The following is a 27,030-nucleotide window of genomic DNA, read 5'->3' on the forward strand; positions in this document are numbered from 1 at the left end:
TCAGCAGGACCCGCAAACTGTGGGAGAAGTTCAAGAATTCAATAAAATTAGCTTAGAATCGTTAGCTGTAAATTAGACATTCATTTAGGCTAATTCTGTTATCAATGTTGGTCTGCCTCCCTTTGGCATGGTTTTGTCGGAGCTTGTTTGATAAATTAATTTTATTTCCTGGGAGATATAAAATGTCTAAAAAATTCATTTTTGGAGTTAAATGCCAGCTACTCAAAATCTAATACTAATAATACAAAATACTCATTTTAAAAGCTGAGAGGAAGCTAATGAATCCCTGGTGAAATAATATCTTTTGTTCAAGGGTGGTGCAATTAAAATGTACTTTTATTAAGCTTCCATCAGTCCTCTCTGCATAGATTACTGAAACTTTTTACTTTACTTTCTTTAAGTCATACTTTCAATTTCCTAATGAAACATAACTGTTTTGGTAAAATTACCAATCTTAGTTTATATATATATATATATATATATATATAAATATATATATATATATATATATATATATATATAATTTTATTGCAATAAAAAGTAATCAAAAACTGAATTTAAGGTTTATTGTGTCTTACTCCCTTTAACTGTTGGACATTTGTACCAAAATCTGGAAGGAGAACTTGGGGACAGGAAGAAGCATTGGATGCCCTGTAGTAAGCTGGCAAAGTGTGTCACCACAGCCAATCATCTCACACAGTGGAAAAGAGTATCAATCAGATTTAACATTCAGCTCAAACATCCTACTGTCCAATGTTTCCTCTGTACAATTAATACAGAAGGGTGTGATGAAGGGGGAAGGGAATGCCTATGTCCTGTAGTCAGAGGGAGCCAAAATCCCTGTAGAGCAGCCACTGCATTCTGATTCTGTGTAATCCAATCTTCGCACTGAGTACCTGTATAGTGATCTTCCTTCTATCACAACCACTGGTTTTATTTGAGGTGTCTTAAAATAAATTCACATTTTATCTTCTTTCATTATCACTAATGGCTAGAAGTTAATGCATCCACTAAATACAGCAGCAATAGAATATGTTCATTTTTAGGACCTATGATACTTGCTTTTATACCTGTGACCTTGTGAACTTTTCATACTGTATATAAGCCTGCCTTGGTTTTTGCATAAGTTTTTCCCAGATGATGTTAACTGGCGGATTAACCCAGATAAAAGCGCTCTGGTTAACGTAGGTTTAGATAATTCTGGTATCTCTTGGACAATTGGCACTATTTTTTGATGTATTATAAAATCTTGAAATGCACCACACTCTACTAGTGCCAATGGGAATCTGCTTGTCCTAGCAGGCTTTGTATACAGTGGAACCTCAACTTACGAGTTTAATTCGTTCCGTGGTCAAGCTCGTAACTTAATATGCTCGCTCGTTAAATCAGTTTTCCCCATAAGAAATAATGGAAACGGCCGTAATCCGTTCCAACCCTCAAAATGGCACCTCATATTTTTCATTTTTCTTGTTATTTCATAAGGAAAAAAGCTTTTTACATAACAAATATTATATAAAAACAAAATAGAAAGAAAATATGAAGATATAATAAGGTTGTATACAATTTACTTACCTTGGAGATGAGACGACTTGAGCTAACGGAGACGGCGGAGGTGGCGGGTAGAGGAGACAGGCGGAGGTGGACGGATGACTGTTTTGCTATCACTACATTCGTACGTAAATGTACACTACGTTGTAACTAAACTTAAATGCTACTTAACAATTGCTTTACATATCGGAGATGGGATGCTGTGACTCATACCCTCTGAGCTGCGCGCGCCTCGAAAATATACACTTAGAGCTGCGCGCGCCTCGAACTCGTATCTTAAAATTCTGCTCGCGTGCTGAAGAAAAAAATCGTCCAAGCGACTGCTCGTATCTCAGAAAACTCGCAAGTTAGTTCGCTCATAGGTTGAGGTTCCACTGTATATCCAAAGGCCATACAGGCTTGAAATGTAAAAACACAAAACAGAGAACACTGTCTGTCTGTCTTGCACTTTCATTTGATGGATCACATAGTTTGAATCTTGCCCTACTTCGTTCAGCCCTGTCATAGCCTACATATGAATAAGGGAAGCACTAATTTTGTTCACATTCAACAATAGGCATGTGGATCAAAAGGGGTGAAGTTGGATTATCTCTCTTGTTCAGCCCATGTGGCCAATTGTGCACCACTCTGCCTGCTGTACATCCCTACTATCCACTCTGCAGACCATTTTGACCCATCTCTCTGTATCCCACTGAATATCCCTTTGCACACCATTATGCACTTCTCCTCTTTCTATCATTATACACCACTGTCCTCTCTCTACCCCACTATCCATTCCTCTGTCTGCTTTACATAACCATTCAGCACCACTGCATCTGATCTGCACCTGGACTTACACTGCCATTGTGCACGTTTCATTTGTACTACAGCCCACTAGGAACTCTGCTTTGTATGTATTTTGTGCACCTGTGTCTACTCTGCATTCACTATGAAATTATGGGGTTGATTTACTATAACTAGAGAGTCCAAAAACTGGCGCAGTTGTGGATGGTAGCCAATCAGCTTCTAACCTCACCTTGTTTAATTAAGCTTTCACAAAAAAAAATTTGAAGCTGGTTGGTTTTTATGCAGATTTTCACCAGATTTTGCACTTTTCAGTTTTAACCCAGCACCCTACCATGCACTTTTGTATGATTTCCACACAAAATAGGTCTGCTGTCCAGCTTACATGTTCACATTTCCATTATGCACCACTTTTTCTACCTTGTAGCCCACTACAGTCCTTTCTGTTAAGACTATAAGACAATTCCCTTGTATATGGCCCTGAAAAATAAATACCATCAAATACCCTACCCTTATTTATTTCAGGTACTTATATAGCGCCGTCAATTTACACAGCGCTTTACATATATATATATTGTACATTCACATCAGTCCCTAACCCTCAAGGGGTGTACAATCTAAGGTCCCTAACTCACATTCATACATACTATGGACAATTTAGACAGGATCCAATTAACCTACCTGCATGTCTTTGGAGTGTGGGAGGAAACCAGAGTATCTGGAGGAAACCCACGCAGGTACAGGGAGAACATGCAAACTCCAGGCAGGTGGTGCCATGGTTGGGATAAGAACCAATGAACCTAGTACTGCCAGGTGGAAGTGCTAACCACTAAGCCAATAATGTTTTCTAAAGGAACTATTTGCCCCCACTATGCAGAAGAAGTGCAGTAAGTCTCTGCAGTTACCTCCATCTCATACTTTTAGATAAGTCCAGAAAAAATACTAATGCTTAAAAAGTTTGCTGGATGAGGGCGGGGGGAAATGAGCAACAGTGCAAAGTGCACAGTTACCTGAAATACATGCTTTTTTTTCTTCTTGTGGTATGTTTTCTTCTTAGAAACAGAAAAGAAAATATATATTAACATATAACAGACAACAATGCAGATTTATAATTTGATAATAACACTGCTATTTCACGAGCCAAATGAAAAGAAAAGTTTAAAAAATGGGTAATATTTGTCTATACCAACCTTGAATCTAACTGCACAAACTATTTTTGTGCTAGAATTTACCAAGGTTCATCTTTCATCAGCAGCTGTACACAGAAAATGAGCAGAACATTTGCTGTGTGTTCACTAAATTTTAATCACCATCTTTCTTACATTTGCATTTCCTGCATTTTCCTCTTAACAAATTGAGATTCATTTCAGTTTCTGTTGAAAAAAAGAAAGTGACTTTACTTTACATGGAAAAATGAATTGTAGAACAAATAGGTAATAGAGTGTTTTCTGCCAGGGGCCTTATTTTAAGCTATTATTATTATACAGGATTTAAATATCACCAACAGTTTGCTCAGCGCTTTACAAAGTAAAGGGAGACAATACATCAACAATACAGTTCAATACAATAGGGTTGGGAGGGCCGTGCTCCTTGGAGCTTACAATCTAAGAGGAAGGGGCTGGTGGTACAAAAGGTAAACTGTGGTGGAAGGACTGGTAGAATAAATAGAAGATTCTGTTATTAGCTGAAGGCAGGATAGGCTTCTTTGAAGAGATAGGTTTTCAAAGATCGCCTAAAAGTGGGCAGAGTAGGCGATAGTCTGATAGATTGAGGTAGAGAGTTCCAGAGGATGGGGGAGGCTCTGGAGAAGTCCTGGAGACGAGCATGGGAGAAGGAGATAAGGGAGCTAGAGAGCAGGAGGTCGTGGGAGGACAGTTTGGGTGATATTTGGAGACAAGATTGGTGATGTAATTTGGGACAGAGTTATAAATGGTTTTATATGTGTTTGTTAATGTTTTGAATTTTATTCGTTGGGCAATGGGAAGCTAGTGGAGGGATTTGCAGAGAGGGATGGCAGATGTGGAACGGTTAGTAAGGTGGATGAGTCTGGCATGATAGACTGAAGAGGGGATAGTCTGGTAGGCCAATGAGGAGGGAATTACAATAGTCAAGGCGAGAGATAACCAGGGAGTGAATAAGTTGCTTAGTAGTTTCAGTGGTTAAGAATGGGTGTATCTTGGAGATGTTGCGGAGGTGTAGTCTACAAGATTTGGGCAGTGATTGGATTAGGGGCTGAAAGGACAAATGGGAGTCTAGGATTACACCTAGTACCCTGGCATGAGGGGAGGGACTGATGCTTGTGTTGTTGATCTTGATGGAGAAGTCAGGGGAGGAGGCACGGGCTGGAGGGAATAGTATGAGCTAAGTTTTAGAAAGACTGAGTTTGAGGAAGTGGAGTGACATCCATGCTGATATGTCACTTAGTAGGTTAGTAATGCGAGAGGAGACTGAAGGGGTGAGGTGAGGAGTAAAAAGATAGATTTGTGTGTCATCAGCATAGAAATGGTACTTAAAGCCATCAGTGACCAAGAGAGGAGGTGTAGATGGAGAAGAGAAGGGGTCCAAACACAGAACCTTGAGGGACATCTACAGAAAGAGGAAGTGGAGAGGAGGAGGCAGAGTTATAGGTAATGCTGAAGGAGCGCTGCGATAGGTAGGAGGAAAACCAGGAGAGAGCAGAGTGTCGGAGGCCAAGAGAGTGGAGTTTTTTGAGGAGGAGGGGATGGTCAACAGTACCAAAAGCTGCAGAGAGGTCAAATAGTAAGGGTACAGAGTAGTGGCCATTGGTTTTAGCAGTTAGTAAATCATTAGTGAGTTTTAGTACGACAGTTTCAGTGGAGTGGAGTGAGCGAAAGCCAGACTGTAAGGGTCAAGAAGGTTGTTGTCAGTGACGTAGGAGCTCAGGCGATTGTAGACTAAGTGTTCTAAGAGTTTAGAGGTAAGCGGGAGCAGGGAGATGGGTCTTAAGTTGTTCAGGTTGGTGGGGTTGCAGGGAGGGTTTTTTTAAGTATGGGAGTGATGTGTGCATGCTTTAGAGGGGTGAGGAAGGCACCATTAGAGAGGAAGAGATTGAAGATGTGAGTAAGGGAGCATAAGATAGAAGAAGAGGGTGACCATAGTAGTTGTGAGGGGACAGGATCCAGGGGGCAGGTGGTGAGATGGGCTTCTGAGAAAACTTTAGCAACCTCTTCAGTAGTAGCAAGGTCAAAACAGGAAAGTGTTGAGGGAGATTTAATACAAGGTAAGCTAAGGGGGATAGATGTCTGTGTAGTGGAAATGGCCCTACAAATTGCATCAATCTTGTTTTTGAAATCTTGTAAGCAGTGAGTGAGGTACTGGGTGGAGGTGGAGAAAGTAGAGAGTTAAAAGTAAAGAAGAGACAACGAGGACTGGATGACAACCTATTAATAAGAGTGACAAAGTAGGCTTGTTTGGCAGCATGGAGGGAGGAATTGTATGTTAAGAAAGCAGATTTATATAGGGTGAATGCTTGCTGAGATTTGGTTTTACGCCACAATCACTCCAGTACACGACTATGTCACTTAAGATTTCTGGTGTCGTCAGTCTGCCATGGATGTAAAGGTCGGGGCTTGATACTTTGTGTAGTTAGAGGAGCAAATGAGTCTAGTGTGGATGAAAGCGAACTGTTGTAGACAGCAGTGGCCCAGTCAGGGCAGGACAGGGAAGAGATTCTGTCACTTAGTTGCAGAGTGGGAGAGAGAAGGGTTTAAGTTGTGAAGGTTTCTTAGGGTAATTGTTTGCCACTTGGAGGGATAGGTGTTTGAAGACGAGGACACTGTGATGGTGATGAGATTGTGATCAGAGAGAGGAAAGGGGATGTTTGTGAGGTTGTTGGGAGTGCAAAGATGGGAGAAAAGAAGGTCTAATGTATTCCCATCAGAGTGAGTGGAGTACTGTATCCATTGTGCTAAAGCAAAAAGATGAGGTTAGGTTGAAGAGTTGGGATGTAGCTCGGTTGTTAACCTTAATGGGGATGTTAAAATCTCCAAGAATAATAGTAGGGATTTCGGAGGAGAGAAAGTAGGGTAGCCATGCAAAGAAGTCATCAAGAAAGTGGGACACTGGTCCAGGAGGCTGGTAGATCACTGCAATCCTCAGAGAAATGGAAGAAAACAGGAGAATGCAGTCTTGAAAGAAGACAAGGATAGAAAGAGAGGGTTATGGAGGACTTGAAAGGTGCTCAGAGGGGATAGAAGCAAACCAACACCACCACCTTTCTGACCACTGGGTCTGGGTGAATGAGTCCAGAGAAGGCCTCCATAGGAAAGTGCTGTAGGAGAAGCCGAATCTGCTGCTTGAAGCCAGGTTTCTGTAATTGCTAGTAGGTTAAGGGAGCAGGGAGACAAAAAGATTGTGGACAGAGGTGAGTTTATTACAGACAGAGTGGGCATTTCAGAGTGCACATGAAAAAGGGAGGGTGGTTTTTAGGAGCATGGGGACAGAGATTAAATTGAGTGGATTGTGGCTATTTCTGGAGGAAGTAGGGTGCCTGGTGTGGGGGTGAGATACTGGAGGAGCTATACTGGGGCTATATATAAAGGCACCCATAACTCATGTCATGTATAATACCCAAAAGTGTCACTAAATAAAAAGCAAAGCCTATACTTATATTCTAATAAATAAACTGCTTGTTGAAGCTAGTAGTCCCTCATAGGTCATTGTTGGTGGTGACAACAATCTGCTGACTCAAAGAGCCTCTGCAGCATTACCACCACAGTGTCCTTGCTCCCCTGCTTCAATGTATGTAAGCAGTGTCAAAGCACAGCTTACTATCGAGGAAATCTCCTAACTGGCTACTGGAGGGGAGGTGCTGAAAAAAAAATGGAGCAATCACCAGCAATCTGCTCTGATTTAGTCCTGCCCCCAACCCTGGATTTTGCTGCTGTGAAAGTGAAAAATAAGTAATGTGCCCCAATAACAAATATATTTAAAAAAAAGGTATGTATTCTTTTTTTTTTTTTTCGAAAAGCATTTCCTATATAAATTATTGGCTGGTGGTGTGACCTGTCTTTTAAATGTGGGAGAACTATTTGGAGCTACAACTATTTTAAGTTCTTTACTTATGTGCCACTCTTCCAATGGCTGTCCAACACAAAGCACTTTAATCCCTTCAATATACATTATTTGGCACTATCAAAAACCAATGCATTACAAAAAACTGAAAATCTTTGAGTGAGCCACTAATAGAAAGGACTGGCAACCCCCTATTTAGTGCATTACAACCTGCAACATTTAGTCTGATGCACATTCAGACATTCCCAAGCCCAGTGGGCAGAATTGGAATCTGCACCAACACTTACTTAGAACTGCAACCAATTCATCTTTCAGTGATTTTGTGAAAGAGAGCCATATCTAGGGTCAAAGTTAATTTCAGTTCTTCTCATCTTGTAATATTAATCTCAAAAGCCCAGATCTCTGCCAAGTGATCATCTAATCTTGCACATCTTTAAAATCCCAGAGTTGGTATTTATTGCATATTAGATCTTTCCTCTGGAAAACTGTTGGATTATATGTGTCATGCAAGACATTCGTCTGTATTGTCTTTATCAGTCTTTCCCCAGACTTTTGGCTTTTGGAAGGTTGTATATTGCTGTCTTGACAGTAAGAGGCATGACACCTTCTATGGTAATCCTCTTGAATATTATAACTGTTGATGATTTTAAGAATCTTGACAATTAGGTCAGTCCAGTGGCGGACTGACAATTTGGAAACTCGGGCACTGCCCGAGGGCCCGGGGTCAGTAGGGGGCCCCATGAGATGCCCCTGGTATCTTTTTCATAGGCTTTTTTAAGTTTGGGCAAGGACACAGGGGCCCCATGATCCCCTATTGCCCGGGGGCCCCATGAGTTGTCAGTCCGCCCCTGGGTCAGTCATAATACTAGTGGAGTTGGAGGATACGTGGGAACATACAAGGAAAACCTAAATTCGTACCACATTAAAAACAGATATAAAATACACATGTGCTAGTAATCTAAGCTTTGGAAACTTCATTTTCTGTTTTTGAGGAACCACCCTCCTAATTGCCATCAATGTAGATCAAAAATTGATTGGTTTGTGACAAAATAAAAGGCAGTAGCAGCCTTACTGTATGGGCTGTATTGTTAGTGAGTCTACCTATATTTAAAGTGTTTGTGTTCTCATTATTCTGTTGTTGCTGTTATTACTAATAACATTGAGAGCTCTTGTATAGTGTTTGGATTTAAAGCCTTTGTATGAAGAATTGCACTTTGAAGAAAATTCCTTTCTACTTATAGAATTTTTATTTTACTTCCAGGCCTTCAAGAGGGAGTTAAAAGCCAAGGAACCTGTTATCATGAGTGCACTTGATACTGTGCGAATATTCCTCACAGATCACCCTTTTGAGGGACTAGAGAAGCTGTACCATGAGCCAAGAGGTAATTGAATTGAACATAACCCTGTAATCACATATTGACGAAGGGATCATCATGTCTTAGAGTTTCATGAATTTTCACAAACGTTATCTCTAAATGTAAAGAGACAGCTTAAAAATCGCAGAGCAAATGCGTAAATAAAGTTCTTCAGATTAGAATCCAATTACTAGCTGTATGCTTATGAATGTAAGACATGTTTCCTATTTACTGTTAGCCTTGGAATTCTAACATTTATTATTCCATTATATTATTACATCACAAAATGATTTCTTCAGAGATTTCACTGTTTTAATTTTGCATATCTTCAGAAAACGTTGAGCATTCATTGTACAACATGTCCAGCAATAACAAAGTAAAGAAGGTTAGCTTGATTTTCAAAAAAGACAAAAAAAAATCAGAATTTGCATTTAAAATGGCTGACCTTTTATAACCGCATTATATGTTTATAAAATACAGTATGTGTTTATGGTGTCATTCATTTACTCATTTTACGTATATGAACATATTTTGTAAAGATTTACACCATTGTATCACCATTTCTCCAGCCAAGTAGTCTTCCAGATTTTAATACCACAGCTGCTTTAACCAGTAGATTTCAACACTTCTAGTTAATATCACGTGCTAGTGCATCCTCTTTTGCTTCCCACATGATGTTATTAGCCAGGAATGGACCAAAAGATATATGCAAGAGATGGGGAGGTACAGGTGCATGGAATCTTGCAACACTACTGGAGAATGTTGAAACATACCAGCTACAGCAGCTCTAGACTCAGGGCTACTGGGCTGCAAAAAATGCACTTAAACATACAGTATGTGCTGGCACTACTGGGTGCCTGTATTGCAGCAGTAGAGCCACCAGTAGTGTTTGGTTACTAAGTGCCATTCTTTTACATGGGGTTGCATTGCATTCTGTGGCTTCTAACATGTAAAGGTGAGTGGGTAACACACAAAGCCCCCAAGTTATCAGAAACAATAGCAGGAAGATTGATGTCTGAATATTCTGGATATATAAGAATCTGGCAGACTTAGCCTAAGCTTTACTTATAAATAAATCATATTACAGTATATCACTTTTGAATGGACCAGCACTTTAACTATTTTTGAATGAATACATAGCATAAATGTCTACAAACTTTAAAGTGGTAATAAAGCCAAATACAAAAATGTAATATATTGTAGCTTACCATTCATTAGATGTGATGGCTGCATTAGTTTTCTTTTTTAGGCTGTTCTCCCCCTGTTTTCACCTAGCGATCTGGCCAGTAACACACCTGCTGTATTAGAATACCCCCACTTTGACTGAACAAGCACAGGGGGCACATTTTGAACAGCAATATTGTCAATCTGGGGGGAGGATCATTTTAAGCACCCCTGTTAGTGGTAAATGGTTTGACTCATGCCTATAAATGTTTGACTCATGCCTATAAATGATACATCTGGAAAAGAGCTTGTTCTTCCAAAAAACAACAGACTTACTAGCCAGATCACCGTGTAAAAATAGAAGAAATAAGACCTAAAAAGAAAACGAATGCAACCATCATATCTAAGAATTGGTAAGCCGCAATATAATAAATGTTTGCGTTTGGGTTTAATAAAGCTTTAAGTTCATAACACATACATGGCACATTAATTGGTTCATTTATGTCTGTGAAGACTCTGCTAGTGGAGGCAGACTATCATATTACTTGATTACCGGTAGACCTTTTCAGTTTCATTCTCATATTCTGCTTCTTGATATCAGCTGCTTCTGAAATCACAGCCTATGCTACTGAAGCAAGCATTTGACAGCATGTTCTCCCTTTCTTGTCATATACTATGCAGTGTTGAGGAGGGCTTGCTTTGCTCACATACTGCCAGCAATCTATAATTAATTGTTGACACCAATGATTTGTGAAAAGAAAAAAAAGACATAAATGTGCAACACGGTACTTGGCAGGTGCTTAACAGCAATATGCCAGGATCTCAAAATGTTTTCTAGCATATGTTCAGAAACTTTCTGTCTTCATGCAATATGAATTGTTTCACATGGTGATTACCACCCATCCATTATGTATCCATTATGGCACAACTAATAATTAACAACATGCCAATCTGTATTATCTGTGTGTGGTCTATGGCAAACAAAGTAAAACAAAATGAGCTGCACGCCTTAATAGAGGGTTACAATACCTCCACGGGGGTCAAAATATCTGCATAATATTATTAACAGAAAATTATAGCTAACCTACAAGTTAAAATATGAAAAATGAAAACCTTTTTTGAGCACTGAGAGAACATTTCTTTATGTGCTTCACATTTTCTTGGCCTTTGACCTGTACAGTTATAACCTTTAATTATGACACAGTCTTGAAGAAAAATATACTAATTACTAAATTATGATGGATGATCAGTCAACTGTTACTGACTTATAAGAATACTCATAACTGGCAGAATCATAACAAACCGAAGGCTTAGCTGGCAAATCTATTTTTCACTTGTCTGGATGTTGTTTTCTTGATACTGCACCTTTTCTAGCACATCTTTGAATTTTTCTCATTTCATAAAGATGCACAAGATGCTTCATTTAGCCCATTCTGAAAGTAGTGGTAGTTCACCACTATATGTGCTGTTATAACCCCATCAATGTTACTTTATCTACACTTAGGATAAAGTCAATGTAAATATCAATTCACAAAAAATACTACACAGGTTAGCACTTCTATTACAATGTTAGTTTCAGGCTGTGAACTTTAATAGAGGTTTATGGAGGAGAGCAGGACAAAGAGCTGTTTGAGGTAGTGACAAAATAACACTTCATGAGATAAAGCAATGATCTATGATAAAATAGGACTTAACAGTTAAAGATTCATTTCACATGGAAAAATAAGGGCTCATGTACACTGCAGCTGCTAAACTGACGTTCAGGAGCTTTTCTACGTTTTTTCAGCAGACCCTGAACTCTCCCAAATGTTTTACAGTCGTTTACAGGCAGTTGAGTTTACAGTCGTTCAGGAGTAGATTTTATCAGAATTTCAAATGCCAAATGCTTGTAGATGCATGTAAACGCAGCTAACCGCGTTTATAAGCATTTGCGTTTAGAAACATTTTTTAACTGTTCCATATTGAAATGCTGTCCAGAGCCTTTTTTCATCATCAGAAATGCATGCAAAGCATTTTACATGTTGTCAAATGGACCTAGCACACCAGCACAATCAGTTCCAGGTTTTGCGTGAAGATGGTAGAACATGCCGCATTATGCTCATGATGGGATCCATAGTGAATACAACCAGAAAAGACAGGTCATCTCAACACATACTGCTCTCTCTGCTTCTGCACTCTCTATTTCTCTCAAAATGTCTGAAATAGTTAATTTTTACTGTTTTTCAGTGCATTCTGGGAATTTTGGAAGGTATCCTGATATTATCTTTAAAAAACGCTGCTAAACACAAACGCGCATAAACGCAGTATGCAAACGCGGCTAAACAGACGTTTTTTAACCTACGTTTTCCAGCAGTCAGTTTCCATCGTTCAGAAGTGTTTTCCAAATGTCCCATGTACATGAACCGTAAGGGTTTCAAATCTAAGGAATGTTTGTGAATTAAATATTTTAGGGGAATAAAATAAGTAGTGGGTTGGATTCCATTTATCTGGGAGCAGAGATGTATTTCCTGTGTCAAGTGTGAGTTTGTTGTTGAGTAGAAATATGAATTGTGTACATAGCATATGTGCATAATCATGGGTCTCAAACAGCAATTTGGCAACTTGGCATATACCCGACAGATTGTTATGGTATAACATATTCAGGGGTACTTAGAAAGTGTGTCCAAGACATTGTTTAGAGTTCCAACTTGTCCCATGGTGCAGGAGACATAAAGGTTGATTTTCTAAGTGTGGAGATGAACTAAACCCATACGGACAATATGTGCTTCCTCCTGCCACTGCATCTGTCACACAGACAGAGAAGCGGTGGGGAGATTTGAAGCTGGGTGGCAAGAGCCTGATGGTGATTCACAGACACTAGATCCCCATCAGGTTCAATCTCCTTGTGATCGACAGCAGTGGGTGGATACTTAGCCAAAAGAAGCCTGCTATTGGGAATCATCCCACTGCTGCCAATCATAGGGAGGGAGCAGACCTGATGGGGAACTAGTGTCTCAGCTTCCCCATCTGGCTCTGACCATGAAGCTGACAGTATCCTTAACAACCAGTGATAGATGGGGAAGGGAGGATGGAGTTACACCAAACATGCCTCTCTGCTAAACAGCGGCTAAATGGTTAGCACTTCTGCCTGGCAGTACTAGGGTTGCTGGTTCAAATCCCAACCCTGGCACTACCTGCCTGGAGTTTGCATGTTCTCCCTGTGACTGCGTGGGTTTCCTCCAGGTACTCTGATTTCCTCCCACACTCCAAAGACATGCTGGTAGGTTAATTGGCTGCTATCTAGATTGTCCCTAGTATGTATGAATGTGAGTTAGGGACCTTAGATTGTACGCCCCTTCAGGGTTAGGGACTGATGTTAATGTACAATATATATGTAAAGTGCTGCGTAAATTGACAGTGCTATATAAGTGCCTGAAATAAATAAATAACAGCATATAGAGACAGGCACTCTGCCTGTCTTGCTAGGCCAAGTGCAAGTTGACTTTAATTACTTCCAGTTTTGTTTTCTACAAACTTGAGATATATATTTTTTAATTTGGTGCATTAAGAACTGCTTGAATCTGCAGCATGTGTAGGTAAAGCTATCAAAATTGGCAGCATACACTTTTGAATCTGGCACTGGCCATTTTAAAGGGTCATAGCACCAGAAATATGTTGTTAGGGATTTATTGAATTTCTCTGTCTGTATGTTAGGAGATTAGCTTGTGTTTTTATGTGGGGTATGGACGACTTGTTGTGTAACAAAATAGGCTATGGTCTCTGGGTTCATTGAGCTTGACACCAGTATAGTATAGAACTAGCAAATTGAGATCCAGGCTTATACTTATGCGATGCTTGGAATGCTTTCTCCTCATCCAGCTATGCACACACATGTATGTGAGTAATCAGTAAAAGAGAGTGTTAATTACTGCGATTACTTATTAAAAACAAAGATAACAATCCAGAAAGGGTCGTAATTCAAGATAATCATTCGGAACATTCAAAATTTATCTTTAGTGATCTAAGTGAAATAAATGTACATCTGCTTGGTTGTTTTAGGCTACTGCAGATTGCACATCATTTATCTTTACACTGCTGTTTTAAATAAACTTTTATGTCGTGATTTTCCATTTAATTTATTTAGCTAAAACATATTTATATTTATTTTTAGGTTAACAGTATATCTGCACAATTGTTAAAAAGTATGTTTTCTGTGTGTTTTGTTCTTTTTAAAAGTCCCTTAACCTCAAGCTTGGCATAGACTGAACAGGCTTTTGTGCTATTCATTAAAACATAATACAGTTGGTCTCTCTCCAAAGGATCACATCACTGCATATAGATGCACTTGTCTGTCCCTGCAAACTCAAATTATTTTTTATAACTTGTTTTCCAGACTGAAAGATTTCAGATCTAATATTCAGACATAATTAAATGTCACAGGCCCAGAAGCAAAATTTCAGCTGGAGTCCCTATAGAGCTCATACAAAAACCTTAATTTGTCTTATTCAGCCTCTTAAAATGAACATGTACTTTACTCAAAAAAAGTCCTGCCTAGGAACATGCAAATGACAGATTTTTTTAATGAAATAATTTTCATTTCACCCCTGCTGAATCTCTAGGTAAAACTAATACATTTACTATTTGTATGCAGACTTTTTTATGCTTTAGATTTTTGCTTTTTACCTTTAGGAACCAGAAAAGCATTTTTTATACTGATTTACTAGACAGTTTTTAAAGTACAGTATATCTAAACCCAAGAACAAAAATATATAATAATCCCTAAATGTACCCTTCTTTTATACTGCGACTATAAATCAATTTTCAAGCCCAATAAACATTAGAAAAAGTTGCATTTTCCTGCACCATCAATTTATGAGTAATACGTTTTGGAGGAAAGTACATAAGTTAATATTTTAGCGACAGTGTGCTCAAATGTTCCTTCGTAGTGGCTACTGTACCCTTAAATAAACCCATAATATTTAAGAAAACAACTGTCTCGCATACAGTGTGAGCAGGTATGTTCACTTTACGGCAGATGAATGCAGAGAAATAAAACAATGTCTGATTGTGCTCCTCAATTCATTTGCATGTGTTACTGTGGTTGCAGGGTTCAGATAAACGCAAATTTTTTATTTTTTTATTATTATATGACCTATTATAGTATGAAGATTTTTATATGGTGTTTTCTGTCTGTCAATTTGACCTTGGCAGGAAACCTTAGCATTTTCTTTTATGAAAAAGAGCAGATCAAACAAGTGCCTATGAGCACCCATTTTATCTGGATAAAAATTGGTATTGCTTATGATTCTGTACTGAGATTCAATGCCTCAGTGCAGTATAGAATGGATAGCGAATAAGGTTACTAATTGGAGCCTGTTATTAGGTATACATGTAGTTATTGTAGTATGTCACAGTTTAATATAAAATTCATAGTCATTCATTTAATGATACTATATGATTTATCACAAACATTAATAAAAAGCAAAATGCTACTGCTAAGGAACCCTGTTTGTGATTCTAGACCATCACGCTGAAGAGCCATCTAAGAATGTCAGCAGGATCCTGCAGAAACAGGTTGATGATGTAAGGACTGAGTGGGACAAGTTGAATGTGCGCTCAGTTGAGTGGCAGAAAAAATTAGACGATGCACTTGAAAGACTGCAGGAACTTCAGGATGCAATGGATGAACTGGACCATAAACTACATCAAGCAGAGGCTATGAAAGGATCCTGGCAGCCAGTGGGAGATTTGCTGATTGACTCTCTTCAAGATCACATAGGAAAAATCAAGGTCAGTTTTCTGCTTGCTGCCGAATATTATATAAATAGCAATGGAAAATATCTGAAAAGATTTGGAAACTGTTGACTTGTCATCACAAATGTCATTTTAATGCAGAGCTGTGATTTCTAACACTTTACATTTCATTATTCATTACTAGAAAAGCTTAACCGCTTTAGTTCTGAAGCCTATGTATCCCATATGGACTAAAGCTGTTTGTACATTGCAGATATGGGCCTAATGGCCTAAAGGTTTTAATTTGGAAGCATTGCTTACCAAGAAATTCAGCAGTTGACTGTAATGCAACACAAATGGTTAGATTGTAGTTAGCAGCAAAAATGGTTAGATTGTAGTTAGCAGCTTCTAAAGACCATGTAACACTAGTGATTTAGATATTTGTTATAACCACTAAGGTCTGCAGCTACAAACGGTCACTCTATTTTGCTTGCAGTTCAGTTCTAGGTGTACAGAGTCAGTACACTGGCAACGTTTTGTTGACTGTGTCACCCTAGACTACAGCCTATATTGGCTATGCAGAAAACTGGCCCTGATTACTTACATTAAAAAGTTCAATGCAATGTATTCCAAATGCCATTTTAGAAAACAATAATGCTTTGGGCTCTTTACACGGCTGACTGAGCCCATTTAGCCTAATTGCAGCAGTTTTCCTCCTCCTGAGCATCCCAGGTGCAGTGTACAGCCTGCCATTGTCATGAATGACTAGGTGCTGTTGTACTCATGTGCAGCATATGGCAATGACATACAAAAGCTCTACTCAAGATAACATTTCTCATTATCCATAGCAACTAGTTATCTTTCTCATTTTATTTATTGTTTCATTTCATCAAACTAGGACTGTAAAAATGGCAGTTGGAAGCTGCTTGTTTGTCATGAACAACAACACATTTTTCATTTAGAAAACAATTTTTACATCAGGCTCTCACAGTTTATGGGGTCACTGTCCCACTAACCATCATACATTTGTGGAAGGTTTCTAAAAAAACATTGCTAATGTGTGCTTACCCATCACCCTGCATAGGGCAGGCACAGACACGGTACAATTTACATTCCCACTGATTCCTACTGATCCTAAGCTGTTCAGTCAATTTGTATATGAATTAGCCTCTTGTCTTGAATAACTAGACAAAAATGCTTAATTTAATTTTATTAGGTTTACTTATTAACCCCTTAATGATGAAGGTAAAACAAATCCTAATGCCCGAACACAGTTTTGCAACTTTGTACTAGTAAAACTGTACAGATCATCACAACTACTTAGTATATGAAGGTGAATTAGACGTTGTTGTTTTTTCAGGACAAGTTGGGCTTTAGTTTATTGATAAAAAATAATAGATATCTCCTAATTTTTTTATTATCAAAAAGAAACTGGCACAAAATAGTAAAAAAAAATAGAATTTTTTAAAAATGTAGCTGTATATTTCTTGCTATTTTCTTGCCATTACCTACCACCAAAGAACAATCCTAAATAGATTATTTTTCTCCTGCTGATCACAGTGATACCACATATGTCATGTATTGCTTGTATGCATAGTAGGGCTCAAAAACAATAGTATGAATTTTGATACCTAAAACACACTGGGGTTGATTTACTAAAGGCAGACTGTGAACTTTGCAAGTGCAGTTGCAGTTATTTTCTTCGGAGCTTAGTGAATGTGTTGAAGTTCCGCTGATTTCCATCATTCAATCATGTGCAAATAAAAAATATTTTTTTTTTATTTTTATTGCATCTGATCAGGAATATTTTACAAAGTGAAGCTTCACCACTTTCACTAAGCTTTGAGGAAAATGAGTGCAACTGCACTTGTAAAATACACAGAATAGAAGTTGTAGAGGATTTTATGCATGCTGTGGACTTCCCATAGAACTAATATTTCAATTTTGAAAGAGATCAAATCAGCTATGTCACTAGAAGCCTTAATGATGAAGTTACGACTGTTCTATTTTGATCACACTGTTAGAAGAAAGAGATCAGTGGAGAAAAAAATTATGTTTGGGAAGAGGGAGACAGGGAAGACCAGCTTTTGCTTGATTGGACACATAGGGGTTGATTTACTAAAGTCAAACAGGCTGTGCACTTTGCAAAGTGTCTATTTGCCATTAGTAAATCAACCCTATAGACTACAGATGTGTGGATGACACTGGAAGATCTCACCAGTCTAGCACAAAACCAAATTTTTTTTGGAATTCTCATTCATCAAGTCACTAGGACTTGGACCCGAGTTTACAGCAAGAAAAAATAATCAAGCCCGTTGACACTGACACTAACTGACACTGAGCCCTCGTGCACACTGGACATTTTTACAGCTGCTGTTTTTGGCTTTTGACATTTTTTTCTACAGCCAGTAAACCCCCCAGGATGTTATCCTATGTGTCCATGCACACATAGACTGTAATGAATGTTTTTTGGCAGGAACTTTTTTTTGGCTGGAAAATGCTCTAATACTGAAAAACTCAGCAAAACATGGTAAAGTGCCACAAACCTGCGTTTTTTGGACTTTTTTTAACTACAAAAAAAAATATTTTTTTGTGGTAAAAAAATCACTAAAAAACACAAACCTGGATAAATACGCAAAAACGCAGCTAAACGTTCATACAAAAACACTTTAAAAAGCTGAAAAACTCATGTTTTTAATGTGACTTTACACAGCTAACATTACCAACGTTATCAAAACACCCAGTATGCATGGAGCCATGATTTAATCCTACCTAAAATACACTGACCCTAACCTTTTACCTTGACCTTTTACCCTTACTATGACTTTGACCCTAACCTTGGCCATGATCTAGATCAAAACCCTGATCTAGCCATTTTTTGTTTCTTTTTTGAACCATCCAGTTCCTGATTGTTAGTACCTGATCTTGGGCTCTTGGTAAGAGCCTAGTCTCTGTGCTGTAAACATACTGTGCAGCATACTCCCAGCACAAACACAGGTATGCATCTATGCGGTCCCATAGATACAAACCCACTTTGGTGAGGCCAAAAATATGTACACACTCAGGAGAAAGGAGTTAAGATGACTTGCACTGTTTGGAATGTATTTATTCTCTCTATTTGTGCATGGGTTTCCCTATAGTCACTAAGTAACTGGCTTCTGTTCCAGTTGGATGTAAAATGTGTGTAATTTTCTGGAAATTATGTGGACATTAAATTCTTAGATTTACAGTGTTCTAGAAAACACTGCTTTCTATATGGTGCTGTTATACAAATACAATAAACTATTCCTGTGGCCAGAATCAGACCCTAGGGACATCCTTTTTTTGCAATGCAAGTGCATACATAATGATTTTGTCTTTGGCTATAGCATTCATCAACAGTGTATTTCAGCATATAAGCAGAGGACAACAAGTTGGACAAAGTTTTCCAAATCACTCAAACAATATTATGTGATGCAATGAGATGTGATTATTTTCACTGCTTTAACATTTTGTGTTTTTGCATTGGGATAGAATGATTTGTGTCATGTAACAATTATACTTTTCACATGTATGCCTTAAGGCCTATGACTGTGGCTGATGTAGTTATCTCTACGTGAGTTAACTCTGCCTGAGGCTGCATTGTTATCATTGATCTCCATGTTGCTTGCAACTGTCAGTATGGGTGACAGTTGACAGTGTTCAGGTTTTCCTTAGGAGCTGCATCCTTTACTTTAGGTGCCCCAGGGAACTGAATAGTGTAAGTGCATTCTATTATGATTATCTACAGGCAGCTTAGAAGTAATGTCTACCCATACATGTATCACATAGTCATGTTGAATTGAACAGACCACATCCACCACATTTAGTAAGCTTTCACCCCACAATTATTACTGTTATAAAACACTTCCCTTGGGACCACTTTAGAGTTTAGCAGGCAGCAAGAAGCTTGTTTTAATAATAAATAAGCTGAGCTCAGCCCTGCTCCTTACTCTGCTCATCTAGCGACCAGGAGTAAAAGAAATGAGCATCACATAGACTCCTAAGATTCATGTTAGGGGTTCAGTTCTGTATGCACCACCCAGAACTACATCTCCCAAGAGCCCTTTCCCTACACACAGTCTGTGTGCAGGTGATTGGGAGTCACAGTAGCATCATTGCTTGCTAGGTAAGAATTCAATGTATGCACGTGGAGTGAGACAGAGAGGGATGGGAGATACGTGGAGTTCTATGGTCCATCAAGGAGGGTTGACAAATGCTGAAATTTCAGAGCAGAAAAGGCACCCAAATAGGATGTTTGGAGTATGCTAGATTTCTAGCATTTCAACAGGTAGTTTTCTGTACCTGCACAGAAAACAGGGAAGTGTATATCAGACATGTACTGATTTATTTTGCCCTGACAAATACTTTGAATATTGCAGATGTCCTGGCCCCCTGTTACTATACAATATTTTCAACTGAAAAATTTCCTATTAGTAATTGGTGTAATGGTGAATGATGGTAGGGTGAGAAAAGGGGACTCTTGCATTGAGCTCCTTTAATAACATTATAATTTTTACTTATCCTTCAACTGACTTCACTTACATACACTGCGGTAATGCTCGCACTTAAAGATGTGTTATTTCGACATTGGTACAGATTTAGACCTTGAGGGGCCCAGGGAACTTCAGGTTCCAGAAGCCCCTCATATACATAGTTGGTTTAAATTCTCAATGACAGTTACACATTTTTAAAATGCATGACACAACGTCATTCTAAAGTTACACGTGCACACACGTGCAATCATAGGCCACCTTCCTTAAGAATCTAAGCACTCTATGAGGTTGATTTATTAAAGGTGAACAGACTGTGTACTTTGCAAGTGCAGTTGCACTCATTTTCCTCAGAGCTTAGTAAATGTGGTAAAGCTCTTGTTTACATCATCCAATCATGTGCAAGCAAAATGTTTTTTTTTTATTTTCCTTGCACCTGATTGGTATTCTTTACAAAGTGAAGCTTTACCACATTTATATTTACTAAAAAAAAAAAGAATACAACCACACTTGCAAAGTGCATAGTCTATTTCCCTTTGGTAAGTCAACCCTTATGTGTGGTTTACTTGAGCTGCCAAAATTTGTTTTTGAAAATTATACAATATACTAGTCCACAATAAAAACTTTTACAGATGAAAGCCTGCAAAATATTACTTCCCAATGTACATTTATTAAAAGAAAGGATTTTTTATTATTATATATTTTATATTATTATAATATTATTTATTTTGTATTATTTTGTATATTTTTTATATTGTTTTATATTATTTTCATATAGAGGGGGGCCCTTCTGTTAGGGGGACCAGGACAGTTGACCCTTTTTTCCTCTTCTAAATCTGCCACTGTTGCAACAGGTGGCAATATATGTAATGCAGTGCACTGGGGTGTTATTCATTTTGGATGGCACCACAATGCATTTAACCAATGCACATACAGTATGTTGCTGCAGCCCACCAAAATGCTTGGTAATGCACTACTGTGAGCTATGGTGCTCTGTGTTGGTCTAATGATGCAGGTGCTGTTTTAAGTGTGTTGTGGTGGATAAGTGCACTGCATCAGCTGCACAGATGTGGGGGGTCTTAATTTGCTCGTGTTTTAACTCTACTTTGCCAGACTTAACTGAAAAATTACACTGATGGTTTATACATCATACCTAAATGAATTATCTCAAAAACCAAAACCAAAAATAAAATAAGTTTAAAATTTGAATGTTATAAAATGATCTTCTATTTCACAAAACTTAGTTTACAGTTTTTATGCATATTACAGGAACAGGGATTTTTGCAGTGATTACAATTTGTAGACGGTTTGCTGATGTATGAAACTATACTATACAGCTTGTGTTTTCTCAGCTCACTGGCTCAGAATTATAATCATCTAAAGAAATTGATTAGCCACATACGTCAGTTAGCACATTGGCCAGAGAAGATGTACTGTAACTAAGAAACCAGCAATTGCATTTATTAACACAGATTCACATGTGTGCACTTATTTCTAAGAGAAATCAACACGGAGGTTATAGCTATTAGCTGCATATGAATTAAAATGTTAACTAATAATAAAAATAGAATGAACAATAGTTTCTCCTCCTGTAGGTAAAAGGTTCCTTCATGGGTCTTCATAGGGCAACTTGCTTAAATACCAACAATGTAGTGTGCTTCTGTATGCAGTCATTTCCATTGTTGTGTGCAAGAGTTCATTCTCCAGAGCTATTTACATGCCATTAATTAAAGCAATATACTCCATACCAGGGCTTGACCTGCAAACAGGCAATTTTGTTTTTTTTTTTAAGGGTTGCTGTGTCCAAAAGTATAAGTGGGAAGTTAAAAACTGTGAAATCAGCCATATTTTAAGAAATAAGTGAAATTCATTGCAGCTAAACATGTTGTGTCTTTGTTTTTAAAGACTACAATGAGATGGCCAAAATGCAATAAAAGTTATTGCTTACTTTAGCTTACCAAGTTGGAATGAGCAGATTAATATGAACTAAACTTGCATGGATTGCCAATTCAGGACAAGCATTTAGTCACCACAAATCAGGGGTTTTTCCAGTGCTTGGATTCCTAATCTCTTCAGCTCATCAACCCCTTCACTAAAGCGGAACTTCACCCAAAAGGTGAACCCACTCTTCCCTCTCCTCCCCGTCACCACATTTGGACTTTTTTTTGGGGGGGGAAGGCACCTGGTTTTAACAGGTACCGGCTCCCACTTATGGTCAAATCCCAATGACAGATCCACAAGAAGTTCTCTTCCCCCCTCCGGCAACCTTCTGGGATATGTCACAAGTCCCAGAAGACTGAGGGATGATTCACAAAGCACAGTGCGGCTTGTGCATGAGCAGTGGGCAGCTGGCTGTAAAGCTGCACAGAGTCACAGCTGGCCACAGTTAACATACCAACACTAGGGACACAAAGGCCAGTGAAATGGCCCAACAGATGAGGACGGCGCTGGATTCTTGGACAGATGAGTGTCTGTTTATTAAAAGTCAGCAGCTACAGTTTTTGCAACTACTGAGTTTTAATTTTTGCAGAACTGACTGAAGCTCCTCTTTAAGTTTCAGATTGTTCATCAGCCACAAACATTTATTTTCTTAAAATATTTTAAGAAGTACTACTTTAAATAATAGCACTTTGAGCAATAAATAGTACAAATGCTAAAATTTTTGAATACCATCAACATTTTCTCTTGATATCTGCAAATGCCATTATGCCTGTTACAGTGCAGAATTTTTAGTAAATACAAAACATTCTTTTTGACACAACTATCATGGCTACGGGTGTACTCACTGGCTCTCCAGTCGAGTTTGAGGTGGCTGTACTCACTGGCTCTCCAACTCAGTTTAAAGTGGAAAAGTATGTTCAGTACGGGAAGTGAACATACATATGTTTATATCCTTTCTGGCTGGGGGAGTGGAAGTTCATAGATAAACAATTCAAAGCACATTGATAAACAAGACCAGTAAGAAAATGCAGCTAATAGAGACAAAGCAAAGCTGCTCTTGCTGCCAGCTGACTATCCAACCCTAAGTAACACTGTCTCACTACAAGCTATCTCACCTTTAGGACTAGTGACTGGCATGGAGCTTTATAGAGACTTCAAAACATTATCTGACTCTTACTGACAATCATCATTTATGCACCTATTTACCTCCAGACATTTACTTACCCATGTCAACCCCAGCCATTTTATTGAACCCTTGGATAGCCCCATAGACCCTTGCATCAGCCACCTTTGGGAACCTTGTCTTAGAAGTTCTTCCGACATCTTATCAGTTCATTATCGTTTAAAATAATTTATTGAAGAAACAAAATAGGTATCATACTCACAATGGACACAACCGTTTCGAGGACACAACCTCTTCCTCAGAGGTTGGCTCTGAGGAAGAGGTTGTGTCCTCGAAACGCGTTAGCCAGTTGGTCATCCAGGGTTCCATCGTATGGACTCAGATGTTGTTTGGATCATACATCTTGTTTAGTTTGACATGCCTGTGTTATTATGTTCATTGTGAGTATGATACCTATTTTATTTCTTCAATAAATTATTTTAAACGATAATGCACTAGGTCGGTGCGCCCTTTTTCTGTTTCTCCATTTGTATCCAGTGTATTTGGACCACCCCAGTCTGTTGAGGGCAGCAAGCAGTGCATATTCCAGAAAATTCCAGAACATTCCTATTGGGTCTACTGAGCCCTTTCCTAGCGCAGGAGTAAAGTGTTTGTTGTGTTGGTCTTATCAGTTCACCATATTTGCAGTGTATAGGAACCCAACAGAGACTCCACTTCAATTTCCCACTTCTTTTAATGTCATGAACCTAATATGGAAGCAAGTGTAGTATAGGACAGGGTAGAAAGACCGCTTTACAAGTAATATACAGCAGGTAGATACTAATGTATAAGAAGCATTCTTAAGGGTGGACATAATAACATAGCAATGAGAAACTTTGAGCCTACTAAAATAAGAAAGTAAAGTGCCTCTTCCCTCAACATCACAGGGGGTAGGGAAATCTCCAGCATTGCTGCAGTAAGCTTATAAGTTGCGTATTCTTTCTCCCAACCCTAATTTAAGAAAACCATATTTTGATGAATATACAAGCCACTGTCAAACCCAAATTATAAAAACTAAAAGAATATATGAGGACCCCAATTAACAAAAACAGATTTCAAATGACATTTTTCTAATAGATGAATAACTTTTAGGTAACTAATACTAGCCAACAGTTCAGTTTTCATTCCTTATAAGAGACCCTGTGCACACAATGTTAAAGAGATGAAAAGCTTCAATATATTCAAGGCCAAGGCTTAGCTGAAATTCCATAGTAACGATTATCCAGGGAGATATGCCACAAAGAACTGCAGAATTCCCATGCTCAGCCTGAAGAACTTGAAGTCATGTAAAGTATATCTCATGTGAGTTCTACAATAAACAAACTAAATTACATGGGGTAAATAAGTGTCACTGTCATAAATGCAGTACTGAACTTAGATTCCAGCGTGTATGCCATTTTCAGCTAACATAATAACTGTTAAGGACACCTTTATATTTTCTGTAGTGCATATATTTGTTTTTACTTTTATTTGAATATAAAAAGTGTAATGATCATTTACATACCCTGAATAAGATATCCAGTTCTGTAAAAACAAAGATATCTGGAGGGTCACTTTAGAGTCCATTATAGGCTCTGTTCATGGTCCACTCTGATGTCACCTGTATAATATTTGTTATATACAGTATGTTATTGTCCATCTTGCTGTTATAGAGGATGACTCGATTTGGGGACCAGGGTTTTTGGCCACTAGGCTTGTATTAATAAGAGCTGTTGGGCTGGTTGCTCTCAGTGCAAACACAGGTCAGAGTGAAACTTGCAGTCAATAATACATGCTGGGAGTTTACAGTATATGCATGAACAAACAAACAAGCTTCATACCAGGTGACAAACCCAAGTTAAACTTTACTACCTGTGAATCAAACTAACCCAGGTGAAGTGATAAGTACAAAATGGAGCACATTACATTTTCACTATGCTGAGAATTATATAGCACTGCTCTCCATTCCAACAAGGTGGCATCATAACACATCTTGCATGGTACAATTTCTTAGCTTCAGAAAAATCTGCCCCTACCATGAATGGGTTTGTTGCGGTTGCCTTCAAAACCAAGGGTTCCAAGTTGTTCCCTGGTTACAGATTTGCATACACTATGAAAAAAAACAAGATTTGCCTAGGGACAAAGTTCAACTGTCATGGCCCCATTCAATAAGGAGCTCCAATCATAACTATAATTTCCTTTTATTTGATGTGCTCACATGACATAAGTTACAGAGTAAATTAAAATATTTTTCTTTTCTATATGTTCCATGACCTCTAGTAATCTTATTTGAAAGTAAGAACTTTCCTATTTAATAAAACATAAAATTCTGTGTCTGTATGTGTATAAAATGGTGTTGAAAACTGTTTTTAAAAATAAAAATGCATCTACCTATACAGATGGCTGCATATTAAGAACATCAATGATGGTGAGAAGACTTACCTCTTTGCACATTGGAGGAAACATCTGCTTGCATAAACAGAGGCTTGTCTACTGTTCATTCCCACAGTGATTCAGGCTTTGTAGAAACTATCAGAATATAATTGCTGCAGACAACTGCTTAGCATGCTTTGAAGTCTATATAAGAACTTTTTTTTTAGTTTTTATCTGCACTCCTGCTGTCTGCATCAAAGTCTACAATCAATATGAATTAAGCTGTCCCACTTCTATTTATAAGTTCTTTATTAAATTCTGTTGGCCTTCTCATGATTGGTAAAAGCTAAATTAGGTAGAATTTCAATTTCCTTTTACATCAGGAAAACATCAAGGTGGAAAATTAAACCTAAAACATGAGTTTTGCCTACACAAAACTGTAATAAATTAACAATGGATATTTTACCATTTATATGGTTGGTTTGAATCCTTGGCCAGATTCTTTTTCTTCATTTTCATTGTGTTGCTGTTTAAAGACCAATTGCATTCATTTCATTCATGTATTTGATGCCATGTATGATGAACTAGGAGCACAGAGAGAGAGAGAGAGAGAGCACACGGCAAATAACGCAGGAACTTACATGTGGGCATTTATTGTGGAACGTGAATATACTAAAGGAGCTAGCAATGGGGCACAGCAGGGAGAAATAGTTCACGGGGCAACAGTATGGCACGGCAAAGTGAAATAATCCATGGGGCAGCAATATGGCACAGCAAGGAGAAATAATCCACGGGATGAGTCCTATGTTGCAATATGATACAAAAACCAGTGAGTCCATGAGCAGAGGGGGCAATGCAGGGAGAAAAAAAGACAAGAAGCAGGGACACATGGCAGTAAGCACATGATAATGATCAGCCATTCACATGGCAACAATCCAAGGCACACAGATCACAGGGCAGTGATCGCAGAGCATCAGAATGGACTGCTCACATTGGCAGCTTCTGATGATCGTGGAGTGTCCAGCATCAGAGTGGGCACCAGAGACTCCTGGATACAGAGAAGCTGAAAGAGCTAGTCATGTACATCCAGCCACAGCTTAAAGGGTACCCAGGCAGCAGGGAAGCACAAGGGCTAGAGGACAAAGAGCAGCAAAAAGCAAGAGTCCTGCTTGGGGAGGATGTTGGGTCCAGGGAATGATTGATGTCTGGGGTGACCTTGCCATAGCATCAGGTTCACCAGGTAGCAAGACAAATGATGAGGAGGGTCATGTGGAGCTAGGAAGATGCTATGGGTTAAGGCAGACAGAAGCGAAGATCCTGAAAGCCTGGCTGAAGTCTTGGATCCCAAAAGGTTCTGGCAGAAAGTGGATCCCATAGAAAAGGGTCTACAACATGGGGAAAATGGAAGTCCCAGTGGCTAGAAAGTAGCAGAACAACAATTCCAAGTAGCCCCAGTTCCACAAAGCAC

The 27,030-nt window shown here is 38.5% G+C and overlaps 1 protein-coding gene across 1 annotated transcript in view; it reads left to right on the top strand.

Moving 5' to 3' along the window:
* The window catches only part of DMD (dystrophin), a 2,676,943-nt gene that overhangs the window by 1,882,286 nt on the left and 767,627 nt on the right, over positions 1–27,030 (top strand). Inside the window, exons 57-58 of the mRNA XM_089653005.1 lie at positions 8,627–8,747; positions 15,385–15,653. Coding sequence (XP_089509131.1) covers positions 8,627–8,747; positions 15,385–15,653 — 390 coding nt within the window. The remainder of the gene's footprint in view (positions 1–8,626; positions 8,748–15,384; positions 15,654–27,030) is intronic.

The sequence above is a fragment of the Staurois parvus genome, unplaced genomic scaffold (assembly GCF_062004578.1).
Source record: "Staurois parvus isolate SC_StPar_1 unplaced genomic scaffold, SC_StPar_1.0 ptg000696l, whole genome shotgun sequence".
Lineage (NCBI taxonomy): Eukaryota > Metazoa > Chordata > Amphibia > Anura > Ranidae > Staurois > Staurois parvus.